Source organism: Zootermopsis nevadensis, unplaced genomic scaffold (genome assembly GCF_977971745.1).
Source record: "Zootermopsis nevadensis isolate Lab colony 2312 unplaced genomic scaffold, Znev_1.0 Znev_ptg000001l, whole genome shotgun sequence".
Taxonomy (NCBI): Eukaryota; Metazoa; Arthropoda; class Insecta; order Blattodea; family Termopsidae; genus Zootermopsis; species Zootermopsis nevadensis.
In genome coordinates, this window is record NW_028259133.1 from 21014873 (window position 1) to 21037705 (window position 22833).

Genomic DNA, 22833 nt, shown 5'->3' on the forward strand with positions numbered 1-22833 from the left:
AATTTTAAAATTACAGCAATCCATACATCCAATATATGGACAAACATCCAAGCATCTGAAAATGTCTAACAATTCCCGGTCGCCGGTTAACTCGGGCTAGATCCAGAAAACAAAGATTTGACCGCCCGATTAAAACTCTAATAAGATATAAAGGCAAAAAAAAATCGATACAGCTATTGCGTGAATAATCAGATATCCAAATTTTGATTTTGACTTGGGGTAACAAATTTTGTACTCAACCCCACAAAGTCTCAAAATAATTCCACAATGATTTCTCGTTTACGTCGAATAAAGACTTAACTAAGCACCACGCCATGCAGAGGAGAAAATGGAGATGCAACTCCACACATTCTAATCATCAGCACTGGAAGGAGATGAGTGGCCAGTTTCACGTCCCGGCCGCTCTACCCCTGAGGGAAAAGCTCCAGTAACCACCGGTCTGAATGTTGTGGAGAAAAGTTAAATCCTGTCTGTCCGGGATTCTGACTCTGGTCGCCCAGTTTTCTTGTACTGTCTGAACTGAAAATCATTAACATTTCTTTGCTTCAATATTTCTTAATAGACGCTCTGGTGCATAACTTCGATGTTATTCCGTACGAATTTTATCCAAATAATTCACATTCTTTGCCTTTTGTTTCATTAAATTTTCACAAATTAACATGCTGGTGCTCTCTGCAGTTCATTCTTCAAAGCTTCTTTAACGTTTCAACAACTTTATCACAAATTTACGCAACTTGCGCAAATTATTAAGCGGTTAAATCAAATTCACATAATCATGGCCGTTACAGTATCACGTCTCATTGTTTCCTTTGTCTGTCAAATGCTCGCTTATCAAGAGTTTTCTCCAACAAATTACAGTGTGCGGTTACTGATACGCAATTGTCTCCACCACCAATTCACATGCCACAGATACTTCACAATGTAACGACCGAATAGACGAACCTAAGAATCTAACATTGACTTACGAATTTTAGACCAAAAATTTGTTCCTTAATTTAAAGTGATCGTTGTGTTTTGCTAATATCTCGTCTCTCAGGACTACAGGCGTTTGATTCTTGAAAAAGCAGTTTTTACTGAACCTTCCAATACTACAAATGACGCGACCACTAACAGAATTATGGTTGTAATTCTGGCTGTATCGTCAGAGAGCAAGTCCAATCCGGTCGCTTCAGAAGCTACACCAAGTACAAACGTAAGTATTCCTATAATAATATGACAAAGTTTGTTGTGTGAAGGCTTGATCCAATTCTGGAACTTGGAGGCGTAGAGGGTAAGGAACCCACCAGCGCATGTGACGAAACACAGAATGGTAGCTACCAAACCAACTATGGCGTGATTTGAGATAAAATGGGATCGACCCGCTACGTTTTTGTTAACTATGATAGTTACAAAGCCGACGAGGTTACAAATGGCAGCTAATATCTGTATAATCCAATGATGTTCACGGACGGTTTTCTGGAGGCTCGGAATCAAGAATGTCAAAATGTTGTCTTTCGTTAGCACGATTATGGACTCGGCCATCAACAACGAAAACTGAAAATAAAAAAAATAAAATTTATTCTAGGGCCCAATTTCATTCGAGTGAACGTAATAAACAGCAATTATTTATTTTAATCCGTCTTATCACAATATTTAAAATTTCTTATAATTAAGATAATAAAATATCATTGATGTTCCATATCGATTGATCGATTTACATTTCGAAATGTAAATCGATCAATGATATTTTATTATCTTAATTATAAGAAATTTTAAATATTGTGATAAGACGGATTAAAATAAATAATTGTTATAATATTCACAATATGACGCAATTACAATATCTTATAATAAACAGCATCGAACAATGACTTCATGAATTCAAAATTATTTCACACAAATCTACTTACCCCCAAAGTAAAAAACGATGGATGCCAAGAATATAAATTTGCCACTTTAAAACTGTCATAGAATATATAAATCGTTAAGCCTGTCAAAACGATAAGACTTAATGCAGTAGAAGTTATCCTGTAAATTCTATACACACTGCTCCCCGAATCGCCATTATCAGCCATGTCGGTGAGTTGGGTTAACGAATGTTAACAGACGATGCAAGAAACATTACTGATCGCAATTAACCAGCTGGGTGCCTTAAATAAAGTACAGCTTATCGATAAGATAACGCAAGAACATCACTCTCGAATCATCCCTAACAAATGAAGTAAGTTGTCGTGTCGCGAGATTTCAGTTTAAACGTTGGAATCTTCGAGGTTTCTGTTGTCGTGGTAGTTCAAATTCTGTTCTTCTGAGTTATGACGCCTCGTAGTTTTGTAGGTGGTTAAATCTATCCATAGGGTAGATTTAAAACGTCTACTGTTAACAGTTTTTAGCGCTCTTCGCCAATTTCCATAGTGAAATTTCGTTCCGAAAACGTACACTAATAGATATTTTCAAAAACACAATGCACTTGAAAACTGTAAGCACGTATATAAACAGGAGAAATAATATCGAAAGTTCATAAAATAATTTCATAAATATAATCTAATTTTAGAACATGAGAGAATAATACGTTATGAATTAGCTAATGCTGACAAGATACGAGAGTTGATAATTTTGATAATTGTTAACAATCTTTTAGCAAATCGAAGTTAGATCTGCGATAAGAATATTCTATTTTAGACGATAAGATCACATTAAATATCAGATCTTTCAAAAAGCATTATTACTGTCGATCACTCCATAAATATCGATACATTTTGCCAGTATTAATTTTATTTTCTGGTCTCGAAAATGTTTAATAACATGAATTTACGCATTGCAGCCATATTGGACTCTTTAAACAGCTGTGGACCCATTCGCACTCATATAAAATTACGCGCTCCTGAAATACTGGCTAGACGAAGCCATGACGTTGCGTTCAGGCAAATTCTTCACTTCTTATCAATATTTTTCTTATGCATCGTGCACGTGGTTACAGAATGACTTAGCACTGCGTCCAGTTTCGTCACGAGATGCCAGGGTAATTGAAATTTTATCAAAACCTGTAAGTATAAAAATGTGTCATGTGATGGTAAGATAAATAATTACGTAATATCCACTAAAGATGTCGTTAAAATGCGTGATTTTTTGTACGTGTTTATTTTTATACGCCCTGAAGATGGAGGCAGTATTTTTCTTATAAAAGTCTGTATCTACCTAAAGGCCCACACAGCGTCACAACCTAGAAGTCCAACATCGACAAACTGCCTTAATATCGATCTAAGAACTCTGTGTTAATTTGTTATTAACCTCGGTTACAAAAAAACTTCACTTATAAACAGTAAAATTCTTCACATAAGCGTCACAAGTCTCTTTTAACATTTATATGTATCATAATTCGTTTTATATTTCAACCTATCAAAATCACAAATAAAGATAGCTGTCTTCTAAGATTCTCCGACGTTTCAGAGGTGCTTACTGCTGTTAATCCGAGCGATTAATTTTCATGATGGAGGCAATAAGCACCTCTGAAACGTCGATCAGCTACTTGATTACACGGCGTAAGATAACAGAAAACAGTCATCTTCAGCTGTAAAACTGTCCGAAACGACAGCACACATTCGATTAGGTTTTTATTTAAAGCCAATTGGCATCACATACCTGAACTAGAGCAAGGGGTCTTCGAAATCTATTGACGTCACACTGAGAGGAAAAAGGGTTCTGTACCGGAGTCCAGAACGCGTTAGTTTCAGACGGGGCCTGAAACCTTCGTCGGATAGACTGTGTCCATGAGCGAGTCTGAAACCAAACTTCACGATGTACTTGGCGGCTTCAACCCACCACCTCCTGGCGTCTTGACGTCTTATCTGAGCTGCCATCTTCGGGCTGATTCCAACAGTGTGCGCTCCATCGTGTTGGAAATGATGATGATGCCTCTGACAACAGAAAGTATCTTCTTGATGACTTCCCGGATATGTTGCTCGACGCAGGATGGAGGCGTACGTAGGAGCTGCAATGCGTTCAATTTCTAGCTGTAATCGTCGACTTTTGGGTCTGCACGATGGAGGAGAACCGGATGTTGACCGTCGAAGTTCGGGCTTCTTCTGTTGTTGGCGTCCGCTCTGGGATTTCGTGTGCTCCTTGGGGCCTCCCCCTTCACCGCCGAATAGGCCCCGAGATTCCGCAATGTCGATCATGTACCTCGCATTCAATCGGACAATCTCCTGTGCAGTGGAAATTACATCCGTTCAGGAAAAGTCTACAGCTGTAAAGGCCATAGAATAATCTGATTCTTTCCATCCTCAATATATTACACCGAATTTCTCAGTTTTATCTAATGACGCAAATTTAAGTGCAAATTTTAATGTTACGAGTGATTCAAGCCTTACCTTAGTCCAAGGGCAGAACTTCTTGTTGAGAAGCTAACAGTCGCTCAGATAGTCGAAAAATTCGAAGTTTCCTAGGTAATGCAAAGGTTCATTACCGTGTTCGCAATAGCCTGCCACTGGACCTTACGCTAAGCCAGATAAATCCAGTTCTCACCTTTACGTTATTTTTTAAACATCCATTTTAATAATATCCTCACATCTTTCCAGTAGTCTCTTCCCTTCTAACTTCCATAGGAGACAGTAAAGCTTCAGTACATGAATACTTACTGCTTACCAGTACGTTATTAAACAATTATACTACGCCAAGCAAATAGGCCTATATTTCTTTTAAGTGGTCTACAATGAGGATATTTGGTGACTGTGCTGGTGGGATGGTACGGTCTTTCCGCTGTGAGGAATCAATGCGTAGGTAGTAGCTTTTTCCAATCGTAGCGGCACAGCCGCCAAATAACCCATCTGCATAATTCATATGATTCCAAGAGCTTACCTTTCTGCGCACGTATGCCAAGTAGCAGCCTTGTTCCTCTAGATTGACGCAAACGTCTTTGTCTGAACAGAGGGTAGGCAGAGCGCGGAGCTCAAAAATATCACATGGCGGTACCTGAGAAATCAAAAACGTCGTGTAACAAGTTCGGCATACATGTAAACCCATGGAATACGTTAGCATCTGTAGTTAAGGCTGTAGTCCCGTAGAAGTTAGACAACGTTTCAGAGGTGTTTAATGCCTCTGTCTTCAAGGCGATATTCGGTAAATTTCTACGAGAAGTCATGGCGTAATATCAGAAGACATTCAACGTCATTAAATCGTATAGTCACGTGATGCAAAAAGCGATCAGTCCTGTTAATTGGAAGGTGAAAAAGGGAGAGTTATTATTTTGTCAATGTATAAGCACATTAGCCGGTTAGTAATCAAATGTTACGTCGATCTGAAAACACCTTCGAATAATGCATAATTAGTGAATTTATTACGTAGGAAACATACCAAGAAACAAAATCAAATCACCCATTAAGACTCCAATGTTCTGAAAAGTGATTTATAATTTTTGTACAATAAAAACAACACAGATGATAAAAGCACGCAGCGTCGAATGTTAAAATCGCCCAGCGTTTCGACAAATACTGCAGTTGTCATTTTCAGGGTTTAGCTAAAGTTCACTCTGAAGATGGCAAAATGGAATGTTTTCCGAAACGTCGGATAACTTTCAACCTTAGATGCGGAATTGTACATTGAAGTCCAGTCGCGAAAATCTATGGACGAGAATAAATTATGTCACAACTACATTAGATCTGAGGTTTGCACATCTGTGAAAACGTGGATTGTGGTTTTCCGGGTTATTAAGAAGTGTGGTCTTGTGGGTGGTTTTGGAGAACACGTCGCCTGTATGTTTTACTCTGAAGATGGAGGGACTGCTTCCCACCGAACCGGTGGTAACCACATGATAGAAAGTCTACGCGGGGTCAGAATACCACAATCCACCGAGGTACAGATATATTATTTTATTTATTACAAACAACGATAAGATATTTGAATAACAATTTTCTTGGATATTATCCATCGTCTAGTAAATAAAATATAAAACGTAAAACGACGTTTCGGAGATGGGGCTCTATCTCCGTCTTTAGGTTCAAATGACTCATCACCATTGTCAAGAACTTTTAGATTTGATAAACGATAAGATATTTTAAAATATATAATAATTTTATGAAACTAAATGCGATACTGGACAGTCGTATGTAATTAACACTGGAAAATACGCCTGTCAAAGTTGATTAGAATTGAAATGTATTGTTAAATGTAAATGAAGTCATATCGTATGTGAATTACATAAAATCAATAGATAGTTATGTATCTTATCAGTTGTATATAATAAGACGAGCTTTAACGCGTCTAGCATTTGTGCCAGAAATAAGAGGGCTTAACGGGCTCAGGATCAAATGCACCTAAGATCAGACATAACAGTTCAGAACTGAAAAACGTGAACACACTTAACAGTGACGTGAAATATTCATAACCTTACTCAATCTGAGAACAATAATTCCTCTCGAACACGTACTTTCATTGTAATTTAAGGACGCCTTCGGTAACCCCCATTATCCGTACCTGTTTCCCTAAGAGCCATTTTAATATTATCCTGACATCTATGCCAAGGTCTTTCGAGTTCTGTCTTTCTTTCAGGTTTTACAACAAAAACTTTTTACATATATCTTATCAAAGTCATGCGTGCTACATGCTCTGTTGATCTCATCCTACAAATTATCGAGCCTTTCAGTACACTATTTTTCCCAGTCTCTTACACCGTGCTCTTAAACGCCCTAAATCTCGTTCACCCAAACCTAAAAGTTGGTTTTACAAATACAGATAGATATTTTAGTGTATTTTGATCTAAGAATAATACAGGGTGTGAGAAATTAATGATATTATATGTGAATAAAATTCCCGATGTATACAGCTCATCTTCTGTTACGATAGTTAAATCTTGGGGTTTTGTGATGGGCTGGGCATGTAGCTAGGATTTGGGGTAATCGGATAATACGTGCCTAAAGAATTGTGGAGAAGGAATCTCGCGAAAAACAACAAAGAAAGTGGATAAATACAATTAAAATGTATCTAATGACACGGGAATACAATCCTAGACGAAGAATATCAATTATCAAACCAAGGAAGACAACTTGTGGTAGCAGTCAGTGGAGGAACTCACCGATTTATCTGTTTCCGGCAATTCGGGGCTGCAAGGGTCAGCCCGGTCAATGTTCTGAAAGGAAACGACGCTGGTTCCAGACGCCGCGACAGTCTCCCCTCCAGACCCAGAGCACGCATCCGACGCCTCCTTCTTGAAGGCCGAGAACACGTGTTCTCGCTCCTCCAGGTGTTTGTCGCGCGCTGTCCTGTTCATTTCGTTCACCATTCGAGTCACCATTTCGCTGTTCTCTGCTGGTACGACCGAATGTGTCTCATACAGGACGACCTGTATCTACAACAGGCAGTGAGGAATGCCACAGACCGACAGCAGATCTGACCTGACATCTGAGCGTCTCATGACAGTAAAAACGTTTCGCCTACTAGCCTACATGACGTCATGACCGACAACCCACCTTAACAGGATCGAATCAAGGAGGGCGGGATTGGCAGGGAATGTAGCACGAATGGGAGATAATATGGATAAATAAGTACTATTAGTCGGAAACAGTAACAAATGTTTGAGATGCAGAATATCTAACTTGAATTCTCATACGTGCTTTCCCTTCTAATCTTACGTAAAGTGTAACTCAGTACAAAGACCACAATCATTCTTCAGAAATTGATAATAAAGAAATTCGCAATCATCTGCTAGATTTGGATGTTCATTAGTTTGCTCATCAGAGCTTGCCACTAGACCAAACAGTAAGCCATTTTAATCCAGCACATATCCAAGTTATTTAATATTTATTTTTATAATATCCTGCATTTAGATATATCGTGATCTCTTCCGGTATTACAATTGAAATTCTGTGTACATTTCTCATTTCCCCATGCGTAATATTAGTTAGACTTTAATATTTTTAAGTTTATACTATCGCTTACGTAACTACTTTAATTTTAAGATTTGCGGTTCTCACTGCCGTGTTGGTCTTCTGGGTTGTAATGTTGCGCGGTAGTTTTGGTGGGAACCAATGTTTCGGACGAACGTACTGCCTCCATCTTCGGTGACGAAAATTTGGTACCCGACCACGAGTCCACATGTCGTCACAAGCCAGAAGATCATCACGGCGTATGACCTCTGTCGAATTTTCAAACCGATAAGTAAATCGCGTTCTGAAGGAACTTACTTGAGGTCTAGACATGGAGAGTCGAAGCGTCTGGCGCTGTTCCTCCAGGACGGCGGTCACCCGTACCAGCGTCCCGTCCTCCGTGTCTGTCAGCACCTCTAGCATAGCCAAGTCCCCGCCTCGACCGCACGCCAAGTCCACCGGGTCAGTTACACCCGAGTACGTGTTGTTCGGTGTCGCCAGTACCGCAACCACGTTCTGCAGCAGCGCGCTCCCCGCCGAAACGTCCACAAACTTCTCGGCACGTACGTCAACGTTCGTCACGCCCAAGTGTCGGAGATAATCCTCATATTCGTCCCTCCTGTTGTCATGGGATAAACCCAGCCTTTATGAAACACACAAAGTTCATTATCGTGTTCATAACAGCTCGCAACCGGTCTCTGTCCCATGCCAGATCAATGTTGTCCATACATCGCACCTTATTTTCTTAACATCTACTTTAATATTATCCAAGCGTCTACGTACATCAACCGAGTTATCTCTTCCCTTCAGATTTTCTGGCTACCAGTGTCCATTGCAGCCGGATGGCTAAATAAATTCAATAATAATTTAAAACATAGTTTTAAATTCCGTTTGCTACTCCGTGGAAAGCCTATTAAATAGTCCCATACGTATGTGAAACAAAACAGGAGAACTTGTATAAAATTTTTAAAGAAATTTTATATTGCAGAATTTCAAGAAAAGTCATCCGAATTTTCATTTCGATGGGGCAATATTTGACATCACAGCAATAAATATTTTCTGAGCTTATCTACCGAAATAATTTGTTCAGTGTACATTCCACACACACGCTGTTAAGTAAAAACGTATTCCCAGGATTATCACCCGTCACCCTCAAAATCCATTTTAGAGCTATACAAACGGTGTTCGAAAAAACCTTCCTCTCACAACCAAGGACATAAGAATAGATCGTTATTTTAATATTTGCAAAATTACGTCTTGAGGCATGACAAGTTTGTCATGATGTGTGACCATAAAGTTTTGAGGGACAAAACTCTATCCTAACATACTAGGATTCAAATATGACGGCGGGTGAGAGTTAATATGCAACGTCATTAACAAAGACGCGACCACATGAAACACAATTACTCCATTCACACACAGAAGAAGGCAATGGAAAACCACTTTTGGATCATCTGCCAAGAACGTATATGAACAGGTCCCAGTCCGAGAAAAGGATGGAAGGATCCTGTTCATATGGACCTGTCGTCAGACAGAACACTAAATAATAATAAGATGAGGTGGTCTAGCGGTTAGAACGCTGGCCTTGAAATCCTGGGGTCTCGGGTTCGATTCCCGGCGGTGCCCGAATTTATAACTTGTGTTGGGCAAGGCCGTGGTCTAGGCAACACGGAGTTTTCCTCCGTGGCATCCCAACAATTACTCCATTCACACACAGAAGAAGGCAATGGCAAACCACTTCTGGATCATCTGCCAAGAACGTATATGAACAGGTCCCAGTCCGAGAAAAGGATGGAAGGATCCTGTTCATATGGACCTGTCGTCAGACAGAACACTACAAAAAAAATAAATGTTTTAATATCCTCACCTGTTCCCTGCACCAAAAGCTATAAGAGTTCCGATCTTTTCATTGTCCCCGAGGACGTTAGCGAGGTAGGCCACGGAACGGGGAGAAGTGATTTGAGTCTGAGCTATATTTCCCGCGAGATCCAGGTCTTGGAGTATTCTGCACATTACAGCAGGACCAAAGCAGAAGGCACAGTCCTGTAATTTACAGTTCTGATACAGCAGACACCCGACAAACCCCGAATCTCATAACATTGCTGTATTAAAATGAAGAAAACATAATTTACCTGGTAAAATCTTTATTCGATATTACTTTAAAGTTACTGTGCACTTACTAAATGCCTATAGACAGTTGTTGAGTTATATTAGTGAAAGACATAAGAAGGTGATAAATGCAAATGGCGTTATAATTATCCCACATCGATAATTTTTAATTTAACATAAACTTTAACATTTCATTCGGTCGGAAACACTTGTGAAATGTTCTCGATATTTCGCTATTATCAAAGTTTACCTGTAGAACAATGAGTTGTTTTCTGACGATGGTGGATTGGGCGAGATTAGACCGAAGTGTGGGATGGAATTTAATGACCTTTGGGCACATCTCGTGGTACGTGTAGCTGAGTGCGTCGACTCTCAACTGTTCGTGAACCAGCCTCTTCAGACCAGCTTCATCCAGCAGACGTGTTACATAATCCGTGCTACGTGCAGAAATTAAAATACAAGATTATTCATAACTTTCGGTACTAACTTTGCTCGCTGTGATTTATCTAGAAGATTTCAAGTTAATCAGGAATAACTGACAATTGATATTTATCTTTACGAAAGCAATGTTGGATGGTAGCTGAAATAATATTTATGAACGTGTGTGTTGTTAAAACCGATGCTATGGTGATGATTTTAAAGAATGTTAGTCCTCAAATTATATACGCATTCCTCTGTAATTTTCAATTAATTCCAGTCTGGATATTTATTAGTTGGTGGGGGGGGAATATCTATTTCGTGGCGTCAGAGTTGAAGTAAAATATTGGATTTTAGTTGAAAGTGAACTCACTCGATCTTGAAAGTGTTAATCCAGGCAGTGACCGGAGCTTCGACCAAGGCCAGAACACGCTCGTCTCTGAGATGTGGTGGTAGAAGTTGGGACAGCTTAAGAGCGTTGTTCTTTATACGTAAACGAGAAATTGCAGCTGCAAGTTTCACTCTTACGCTCCACAACTTCGTGTCGGCGTTCAGAAGACCCGATTCCTCAAACATCCTTTCCCGGAGTAGCTCTTCGTGTTGGTCGCGGGGTAGGAATCGTCTCTTATAGAGATCGTAGAGAAGTAACCAGACAATCTTTGTTTGTTTCTCGAACTAGCAATGAAAATAAGTACCTCAGTGCTCAGTGTAAACCACATCGCCCGGGATTTATTAGTGAGAATGAATCCAAGGATTAAAAGAGCATATAAAAGAACAAGTTAGGAAATGTGTGTACTGTAATAATTCCAAAGCAATCACAAGAGTTTGTCTTTATCTTTGCAATTGGCGCCAATAACGTTATTGCTATCTGGGTTTAATGACTTTTGCGTGGGCTGGATTTCTGGTGGATTACAAGTTGATCCGTAATGTCATCAAGCCAAATTTTTCCCCCCCTTCCCCCCCACCCCCCGCATGTGACTGAGCCCAGAGAATGCAAGGTCCAGTTTCAACAAATTCTGTTTGTTCTTGGCGATTTTTTTTTAAATTGCCTTAATTTCAAATTTCATAAAATTTCGGTCGGCGATTTTCGAGTTTTTGCTGAAAAACACGTCAATTTATATTTGCGATTAGAAAGATAATTTCTTCTGGACAACGATATTGGTTTCCCTTCGTTAACAATTTTCTCAATGAAATTTTTATGTATCTAATGTCATTACTAACACCAGAAAATTGTCATTAATGCTCCCTGAACTGTAAGATCTTTTGTATATAATTCTTAAGAGTAAAACGTATACCGTGCTTAATTGTACTTGAAACTACTCCTGCTTCGACTAAAATTGAATATAGGTTACATTCTACATTAAATTTTCAAAAGAGTATTTTATCCCTGATTGTATAAACACCATTGCTTTCTTAATTATATTTATTTTATATATAAGCCATGTTTATCAGTAAATTTAATTTATTTTACCTGTGGACATTGGTCAAAGAATGCTGTATCAACCAAGGTCTGGTTCAAAACAGACTTATCTGAAATAAAGATAATAAAATATAATTTGTAGTACATATTGTGGTATCCGATAACACTTTTGGATAACTTCAAGGCATACAAATCTGAGTTTAAGTCACATTTGCACGTGCTTAGTACATCCAGTTCGGAATATCTGATCTCTCCATGCCCTAAAAAAATATAATTTTAGTTTTTTTTTGTACGGGTGTAGATCTTGGTCTCTCCCACTTGAAGAAATAAGGCAGGGGAATATGTGGTTGGATTCAGTTGGCTCAGGGCGGACTAGTGGTCGACACCAGAATATTTAACACTGCGAAAAATAAAAGACTATTTGCATTACTCTGATATTTCGCAAAAAGCTATTCTGTACAACGCGGAAAAGCAATTAGCTCCATTAATACTATCGTAGTACATACACAGTCTTTATAGATAATCGTGATTCGGATTACAAGTTTTTGTAATAGAATGAATTTAGATAAGATACCGAGGGCATTGAATGGCCAGTTCATTACTACTTTGTTAAGGGCAGATTAGGATCAGTTCCGTATAAAGATAACTGCTACCTCCATCAACATGGCGGTCATCACCACCGCCCTGATGAAGAAGGCAGAAAGCGCCTCCGAAACGTCGGCAAACTTCTACCAGATTAGAAGGTGTAACACTAGCAGACGTTTGAATCTAAAAATCTCACGTTCCATATAAACTTTTAAGTTTGTTTTTGGTTGCACAGACACTGAGTACAGAATGAAATTACAAACCTTTGCCGTAAAGCATTAGGATCCAGCCTTCTGCGTTTAACCACGAAAGCAGGTTCGCGTGTTACATTTAGATACTGCAGATGAGAGTAGTTGATTTGCATGGCACGTGAAACATAACACTACTTGGTGTAGGCAAATTCACGAGTGTTAAGATCTTGATTTATGCTTAAAGGTTTTCGCCTGCTAAGACAGTACGGTCTGCGACACGCTCACTAATTTTCCACATGCAAATGTGCAGGTGTTTTAAAGGTTTTCATTCAAGAAATGTTCATAAATATATATTAACGAAGAAAAGGCTTCTTCTAACTCAGTGGTATTCAACCTTTTTTGTTCGCGTACCCCCCAGATATAATTTATCTTCAACTTTGTACCCCAAAAGTTGTTTTGTATAATTCAAGTTATACATAGTATATAATCTACATCTAAAATAAATTAAATAAATTAAATTACTTATTATTCAGTGTTTATCATAAAATAATATTTTTTTTTAAATTTCACGTACCCCCTAAGATGTCTTCGCGTACCCCCAGATATAATTTCTCTTCAACTTTGTACCCCCAAAGTTGTTGGTGTATAATTCAAGTTATACATAGTATATAATCTACATCTAAAATAAATTAAATAAATTAAATTACTGATTATTCAGTGTTTATCATAAAATAATATATATATTTTTAAATTTCACGTACCCCCTAAGATGTCTTCGCGTACCCCCGGGGGTACGCGTACTCCAGGTTAAATACCACTGTTATAACTCGTGCACAAAGTTGAGACCATTTTGAGAACATTATTTTTTAAATAATGTTCTCAAAAAATTTGAATACGGTTTTTAAAATCTTGTCCTGAAGCGAATGAAACAAAGCGAAACATCCCAGTAGGCGAAACTTTGTCCTTCATCTGTCATGGCTGATGGAGTTTTGTAAACTGATTCAACTTGTAACAGGCTCCGAATATGGGTCAGTGATTATGAAAACTGTAACTAACTTTCGATTCCATAAAAAGTATGGAATTTCTTGTCTATGTCAGATTATTTTTTAAAAAAAGACAGACTCTTACATCTGAAGACATCGTAGACAAGTGAATACACGTGACGCATTTCTTCGTCATCGTCGAAACGATTGGAAAGCTCCGGTGATGCGAGGAGACGCCCGGCTTTGGCTATGTCGGACATGGTCCATGCTGTCTCCACAGACAGGGTCGACGACAGAGACAAGCCCGAGTCCAGGGCAGCAGAGGAACATCGGGGTCTCTTGACTTCTGGCTGGGACGAGGAGGAACTTTCTCTCGCCTTCCCTGCCCACGAAGTCGCCATCCTATTACAAAAGGAAGGAGCGAAGTACTTTCTTATACTTTGCAATTTAGATATCCGTCTGCTTAATTGAGTGAATGCAATGAATAAGATATGGATTGGACGACCGGGGTTCGAATCCCGGTAGGATCGAATTTCTCTTTTATGTACAAAGTCCAGATCGGCTCATGGGCCCACCTCATCCTCCCATCCAATCGCTTTTCTGCTCTCCCAAAAACGTTCTGATATTAACTTTAATTTTGGTTACCCTAAGATAGAAACAAGCTTTATAAATATAGAAATAAATAAATAAATAAAATCTTAACAAAGTCATTACTAACACGACAACAAACATAAGTTCTCGTTTTACGTCACTCGTTGTGCGGATGACGTTAAATATGGTTCATAACGTAAGATTGGGCTTATCTTCGACGCTGATACATGTCAAAATAGAAATAAAAACTTTATTTATAAGCCTGTGCTTGACTTTAATATCTCTCCGTCACGCTACAAACTTACAAGAACGTTTGACTGTAATAGAATCGCGAAATAAACTTTGCTATTACGTCTAAATAGCTTTCTAAATTTAACTGTTAATATTATGTTCTCAGGTCGAAGGAAATCATCATGAAGCACCACCTCCAACTCTCATCATCATTATCATAATAGCGAAATTGGTTTCTTTGTCTACTTAAAAATTACATCCGTTCTATACGTAAGTCTGGGCCATGTCGTGAGGAAAGCACGTGACTTGTAACTTCTCAACTTTAGACTTATTTTAACTTGAATTTATAAAACTACCCTTAACAGTTCAAAATATTGTTCTTATTATTCGTTTCGTCTTGAAGAAATATAGATTTCAAAAGATAGTGTAATTGCGTCATATTGTGAATATTATATCAATTATTTATTTTAATCCGTCTAATCACAATATAATTTTTTATTTAAAATTTCTTATAATTAAGATAATAAAATATCATTTATGTTCCATATCGATTGATCGATTTACATTTCGGAACATTTACACAACATGTTTCGGTTTTTATAAAACCATCATCAGGTGTAAAATATATCTAAGAACTTAAAACTCAATTATGATTTCTGTAGTTTTTTGGTGATGTTTCATTACGTTTGTTTTTCCATTTTTGGGCGAAGGTCTTCGAATAGGTGTGGGTCAATAATTTATTGACCCAAACCTATTCGAAGACACTAGTACTTCCGGACATATCGGGACACTCACTCCTACATCTTTGGCCGATATGTACATCTAATAACATTTAAGAAAAAACAACACCTTCGCCCAAAAATGGAAAAACAAAAGTAATGAAACATCACCAAAAAACTACAGAAATCATAATTGAGTTTTAAGTTCTTAGATATATTTTACACCTGATGATGGTTTTATAAAAACCGAAACATGTTGTGTAAATGTTCCGAAATGAAAATCGATCAATCGATATGGAACATGAATGATATTTTATTATCTTAATTATAAGAAATTTTAAATAAAAAATGATATTGTGATCAGACGGATTAAAATAAATAATTGATAGATTTCAAAATAATTTTGTTTTCAAACAAGATTTAACTTTTAAAATAAATATATATTTTTAAAAATTATATGTTCATTCTGTAGTTGAGCGGGCTTCTCACTTTGCTTACAGCTGTAAACTTTAATTTTAATGTCGAATAAATACGAACTCAACAATTCTAGGAAGAAACTTGCTTTGATCGCTTAAACCCCAAACACACTGGCCGGATACTGTTTAAGTTGTGTTTGTTTGTACCACGTAATTTTCTCACGTGCTGTCATCAATTTTACAAGTTTTAACAATACCTAGACCTTTGTTTCACACATATCGATGTATTGTTAACTCTGACGTTACAGGTTAAATCAATCTGTAAGAAGTAAATTATAATAATAAACCTCCTACGTTTTAATTCTCAACAATGTTAATGTAATGAATTTAATATCTATGTGCCTATATCTTCCTCAGAGCCAGGCGTTTTAAAGCTAGGTTATGTTCTCTGACAGAAACACACTAAAACCTCCCAGCCGATTGAAACAAATAGACCTGTGTGTGTGTTCAATTTCCTACCATCAATATCAGAATGATGTGTTTAGGTAACAAAATTTCCAAGAAGGACGTTTTTAATATATTTCATCCAGAAAGCGTACATGAAATATGTAGTCGGCATACAAACCTAAATAATGATTGGCAGGTATAATCAAAACTTTCATATGTTTATTGTTAGACTGAATAAGATTTATTCACAACAATGAAGCACTAAAAAAATATGTGAGCGTTCAATAGGACAGTTTCTGCAATGTTTTACCTTCAGAAAGAACCGAACTTCTATATTAAAAGACGAAAATGAACAGAGACAGTGTATATGTATGATTGGCAATAATGGACGAGAACTGTGGAAGATATAACAAAAATATTTGTATATTTTTTATTGAATCACACTAGTGCATGCTCTATCAAAAATTTCGCCGTGCCCAAGATGGATTATCGACCTCAAAATATATTTATGGTCATTAAGATAGTTTAAACATTATTATAAACATGAGTCGTATCATCTACATTCAAATAAATTCAGGTATTCACATGTTTGGACGCTGAAAATGTTCAAATTTACGATACCAGGCATTGGACAATGAAATCTGTAACGACAGTCTTCATTGTCATACGTAAAATGACTCTATTTTTTTTTCCATTTATTAACAAACTAAGTTAGAAATATGTACTGAGCATGAAGAAAGAAAAAGCTTCCTAATGGCGTTACAGCTCAGCAATGTCTCACCACGACAAAATCAAAAATAAAATTTGAGACAGTAACAACTACAATAATTTCATCAAATTTAGTGTATCATCGAATGAAACCCTGACAACAGAGACAGTAAATTCCTCCGAAACGTCGGTAAACCACCGGATTACACTGCACATCACCTTCACGCTCGTTTCCATGGCAATCTCCTCAGTATCTAATTCCACAGCAACTCACCCACTAATTCTCCATTTGCTACATTTTGACGGACAGACATGGGGAAGCTAACACGCGAATTCTTTAAACTATTCCTTGTGAACGCGCTAAAAAACTCGATATATAAGAAAAAATCACGATGATACATTCTAATAAATAAATTTCTACAGATAACTTACCGATTCGCACCCATTGCTCGTTGCAGTTCCAATAATCTGTAGTAATTTTTCATACGCCAAACTTTGTTACTGGGTAAGAGTACGTCGCACTGGATACCGTCCGTGTCGGTCTGAGGATTTATAAACAAAGACATTACGAGCTCGAAAAAAACACACACACCGGATAAAAAAGAATTGTCCCTTAATTATGACAACAAAGCTTCGGAAAAATTAATTAATCAATTTCGATGATATAATTTTGTCGCACGTCAATATTTTGCTCCAAACAGCACCGAAGCAAACTCCTCAGGTCTGCTACCCTTACATTCAGTCGTACGTAATAAACAGAGGTTTAGCTTCGCCGTGTTTACGTCTAAGGGGTTTGCGTTCCGTAAGGAATTTATGTGATGGTCCCGGTGGATTGTGGAGGGTGGAATGATGAGGTCAGAGGGGATGTGGTGGGGTGGGGGTTGTGTATATATATACACACACAGACAAAAATTTACCTAACATGCGAAATTGTCTAGGATATGGAGATGACGAGTAGAATTGGTAAGAAGAGGGAGGGGGGTGAGAGAGGAGATAGGAGGGGTGTGTGGGGGTTGGGGTGGCGCATGCACTGCTTGTCTGACTGTCAGGTTGAGGGCACGTTAGCCCATACATCTCGTGACGAATCTTTCAAATTTTGCAAGCAAATACTTAACCTGAGAAATTTATTAGTTGTTTTCTCAGTTAAATTTTTTTTTTGAAAACAGTTTCGTAAAAATTTAAATAAAACGTTCTTTGGATATTTTCCATCGTCTAGTAAAATAATGAAATAGAAACGACGTTTCGGAGATGGGGCTCTATCTCCGTCTTCACGTATGACCGAAACTTCCTCAAAGTTCCTCATTCTATGTCGTGCGGCTAAGCAATAATGATTATTAATTAAAATGTTTCCGAAAGGAATAGTAACTAAGGATTCATCTGTGAGATTTAGGCTTTTCGCTACGGCGAGTATGAAGATCGTCTTCTGGAATTTTGCGCCGCGTAATTTCGTAAAAATTAGCCGAAGTTTCAGAGGTTCTTACTACCTCCAACATCAGGATTTCGTCCTAATGATGGAGGCAGTAAGCACCTCTGAAATGTAATCAATTTCTACGAGAATACACAGGGCCCTATTAAGAATTCCCTTCATCGCCCATTCAACTGAAGCGAAGTGTCCCAGGAAGGACTTCTTTAAACGCTGTACACGGCGATGTTTTGTTCGCGTGTCATTTTAAATTAAAACTGTCGATGGGAGGTAAACCTGGGACACGAGAGACTGAAAGCGAAGAGAAAATTATGTAATTATTATGATAAATGATACTTTTCATTCACTTCATTACTTTTCTTGTCCTAAATTACGTGTCAAGAGTGCAATAAAGTTATTATTAATGTACGTACGTATTTCTAAAGATTCCGAAACTAATTGCGATGTCGTGTCGAAACGTCACTTCAAATTCTCATTATTCTTTCCTCTTTCGAGCTCCTAGACATTCGACGTTTGTTATCTCAATGGAATACGTCTCTTCTCACGTATTTCAATCTACCACACAGCAAAGGTGGTTAGATCAGAAACTGCCAATCATTCAAAATAACAAAACACTTCTACAAAGCGGGGGATGGTAATAATGATAATTGTAAACACAAATGTAATCATAAAACGTGTTTGTATAAATCGGATTTTAGAAGCAATATTACGACATATGAGATTCGAGGTTTTCGAGTATCGATTATGTATCGTGTCCCAAACCAGTTCATATCCTATTTATTTTTATTTAATATACATTTTAATATATATTATTTAAATATTGTCCGTCTTATCACAATAAAGTCTTATTAAATATTAAAATATTATAATAATTAACATTTAAAATATTTAAATATTAAATGATGTTCTTTATCGAAACATTCGATTTACATTAGACCATGTAAATCGAATATTTCGATAAAGAACATCATTTAATATTTAAATATTTTAAATGTTAATTATTGTAATATTTTAATATTTAATAAGACTTTATTGTGATTAGACGGACAAGATTTAAATAATATATATTTATTATATCACAATATGACGCAACTTTACCATCTCATACACTTTAATATTATCATTCTATCTGCTTTTAGGTCTGAAGGTCCTACTGTGCAAATGCATCTATAAAGCTGTTACTTCTTACCACAAAATAAACAGCCACACTCTTTTATTATCATTATTATAAACGTATGAGGGCATAAGAGTGGTTCCATTTTGAAATCTAAATTATTCTGTATTTTGGAATATTCTAAGCAGATTTTATAGCTGATATCTAAGACCAATTTAAGAAACGATTATAAATTTCATTCTTACCGTAAAGGAAAACACAAGCGAGCTGCTTTACAAAGATCAATTAGTAAATGTAGTTTCTGGAAAATAATCGTTGTTTACTCCGAGAATCATATGAACCCCGGAAATTCACTCTGCGGGCAAGAATCAAAACAGAAGCTGGCGATTCTAAACATTTCCGACGCAGTAATTAATAATCCCCCATCGTTTGAATTTTGGCCTGCACCATTTTCCTTCTGAATGAAAATTTGACGTTAGTATGACGTATGAATGAGAGAAACTTAAAAAAAAGTTCTTTACGGAAGTTAACACAACTGAGAAGGAAATTTAACTACGTCTTGAAGTACAACAAACAGATGGGTTGAGGAAAATCTATCACAGCTTGGAGGGGGGAGGGGGGGGGTAGAACGGAATGGGGGGGAAAACCTTGCCCTAAATCACGCAATGAAACATTAACTACGACCTACAAAAAACCTAAGGTTAATAATATTCTATTTTATTTCAGTCTAAATGATAAGAGTCTGAATGACAGATACGATGGATGATCTATTCTATTCTTATCCTAAACTCTGACGTTGTCTGAAGTCACGTTTTAATCTGAATCTTCTACATCAGTTCTTTACATTCTTCTTTCCACTGAGTTATTGTGACCCAAATTTAGTAATTTTATTTTTCGCCCAGTTTCAATGCGAAAAACGTCTCTTAGAAAGTATTTTATGTAAATTATATTAAACAAATGGTTTTAAAATTATAACGAATACTTGGCGCTGCATTCACAAATAAATACATTAAAATATACCGCATTTTATAACATATATTCACAGGAATAAAGATAGTATGGTCAAAATCTGTCATAAGGCACAGAAAATCAGGTGTCTTTTGTGAACAGGCTCTTATGATACATGAAATTAAAGATATTTAGTGTTCTCATGGCGGCGACTGTAAAGATGACTGTCTTCTGGGTTCTAGTGACGTGTGATCTGTTTAACGACGTTTCAGAGGTACTCTATGCCTCCGTCATCAGTCGCCCTGATGATGGAGGCAGTAACGATCTCTGAAACGTCGTTAAACTTTACAAGACTACACGGCGCAACAACCCAGAAGACAGTCATCTTGATACATGAAATCCAATGACGTTTAAACAAGATATTCCAGTATAAATTACAAGGTATGAAATTTCATCAAAATCTGTCGACCTCAAAATACGATATTAAGGTAAAAGGAGCCCTTATGGAAAGTTGCCCTTAAGATACGCCAAAGTAAATCGAAACAGCTAAACAACATTTATTGTAGGACAACCATACAGAATTTGATCAAAATCGGTAAGCTAGTTTCAAAGCTCTTATCTGCAAACAGACGGATAAGTGACATTCAAAACCTGTTTTGAAAATACACCTCGAACCCAGTGAAAGACACAGGAAACACGGCAACAAAATGAATGATCGCGTATAGCGAAAAGACCGTGTAATGCAATCAGCACAGTCGCCAATTAACCTCACTAAACCACTTTAAAATAAAAAATGCATGCGAGGGGAGGGGGGGGCACTATAGTTCTAACCATGAATGTGAAATACCTCGAGACCACACGCAACAAATAAACTAAACCCAAAAATACCTCAGATACCAATTATAAATGTACTCTGCTTATATGCAAATATGTAGCACACATTAGCCGATCTATATACAAAAATTATAATAGTTCTAACCTTCAAACATACCTTAACCAGCCGAAACACATCCTCGGGAGGTTAAAAAACCACTTCCAGAAACACCCAATGTCACATTATTAAAACCACTCGAAACAGACATTCTACAGAATAGACTGCTTGCACGACAGGCCTATATTACACCAATAGACTTCCTTTTGGCTACGCTAAGAGCGAATACTATTTCGTGTACGACGTGGTACAAGCAAGTTCTAACTGCCTCATCACAAACTGGCGCTTTTAACCAATTGAAAATTAGAGTGGTCATGGATGGGGTGGGTAGAACTCACAGACAGAGGGCGCCTGGAGCTAAAATAGTAAAACTGGAAATCGATTCCTGCTAATGGCCCGCAAGACGTACGAGGTGATTCAGTATTACCTTTCACAAATCCGAGTGAGAGTTGCATTACCATAAACAAATAACATTAGAAATACTCGTTCGACCAGAAATATCTCTATTTTCCATCACGGTCATTTAAAACAGATAAGCGAAGAAACTGATTCCGACATAACCACAATCTTTCTTCAGTAACGTGACTGGAAATTTAATTATTTTCGAAGTACTACAAATAATTACTACTACAGTACCATAGATTGTTCTTGAGGCGTGTTACCAGTCTTCGCTTTGTAGTACAGGTCTGTGACGTTTTAAGAACACAGATGTTACACAAAGCGAATAATTAAGATAAAAATCCATTTATTTATTCGATAAGAAGCATGTCGGATTTGTAATCCCATTCCTCATCGTAGTTGAGTAACCTCCCGGCATTCGAAATCACAACAAACCATAGATGATTACACCACTGACAAGTACCGTACTGTCCAAGAAATTTCCAACAGGGAACCTCATCACGTTCTACGAAGATCTTCCAGTGAATATTTTTAGGGCATCCTACAATGGGATCAAAAGGTTTAATACCCCGTTCATAAGAGCCTTGCACTGATTCCCATCTCTGAGACAGATAAATCCACTCCACGACCTATTTGTAAGTTCCATTTTAATATTATCATTCCCGTCTATATTTTCTTCCACGTGGATCTCGTCTCTGACTGCTATATATCCCTCCTGGAACACCCGCAAGTGAATTTTGATAAATGACAAAGCCGTAACTTCAGCTACGCAGTGTCTAAAAACTTTTGGTCACGAACATTTCGAAATTACGAGTGACATTTCAAGAACAAAAGCACTATTTTAAAACCAGTGTTAGGAAAAATAAGCAAATTCTTGAATTTGTAACAATTTCAAGGTATTTAAAATGTTTACAAGAAGAATATTTTAATCATCAGAAGGGAAAAAAAAAAAACTAAATCAAAGCAGAAAGGAAATAAATTTGTACAGAACACATGAAGAAATATTCACTATAACTGTTCCTGAACCATCAAAAACAAACACCGACTTTGAATTTATAACAACTATCAGATGACGTATGAATACATTCTGTACCAAAATCAGGTGAGAAAAAATTAACATTTTACTTTTCAACTGCTTAATAATTTTTATGTGATGGTACAATTTTGCAAACGTCTTCAATCCCCAGAAGTACTTAAATCTGAATCACGTGGCATGCACATGGAATTTCTATCATGTAACCTACTGGAAAGTGTTCACTTGGAAAACCAAGATACTGACGGATGGAACTCGCTGTGTCCAACGGTGGGCTTCGGTATTAATTATATTTTTATATTCTATTACTACGACGTCTGTTAGTTTCCTGTG

General features: G+C 37.3%; 1 protein-coding gene across 7 annotated transcripts; it reads right to left on the reverse strand.

Moving 5' to 3' along the window:
• Positions 1-1397: 1397 nt before the first annotated feature.
• LOC110833857 (protein NSUN7) lies at positions 1398-21372 on the reverse strand. 7 transcript variants are annotated; one of them, XM_087346186.1, is made up of 12 exons: positions 21129-21371; positions 17085-17194; positions 13686-13942; positions 11833-11891; positions 10735-11036; positions 10195-10381; positions 9703-9878; positions 8154-8454; positions 7046-7318; positions 4834-4947; positions 3619-4181; positions 1398-1533 (listed from the first exon to the last, which is right to left on the reverse strand). In XM_087346186.1, exons 2-11 carry the CDS (start codon positions 17135-17137, stop codon positions 3624-3626), a joined length of 2280 nt encoding a protein of 759 aa, XP_087202312.1. In that variant the 5' UTR covers positions 17138-17194; positions 21129-21371; the 3' UTR covers positions 1398-1533; positions 3619-3623. The 7 variants fall into 7 exon arrangements, with proteins under 7 accessions (XP_087202312.1, XP_087202299.1, XP_087202305.1 ...); XM_087346173.1 differs by having other exon boundaries at positions 8154-8478; XM_087346179.1 differs by having other exon boundaries at positions 8154-8478; positions 21117-21371.
• Positions 21373-22833: the final 1461 nt, after the last annotated feature.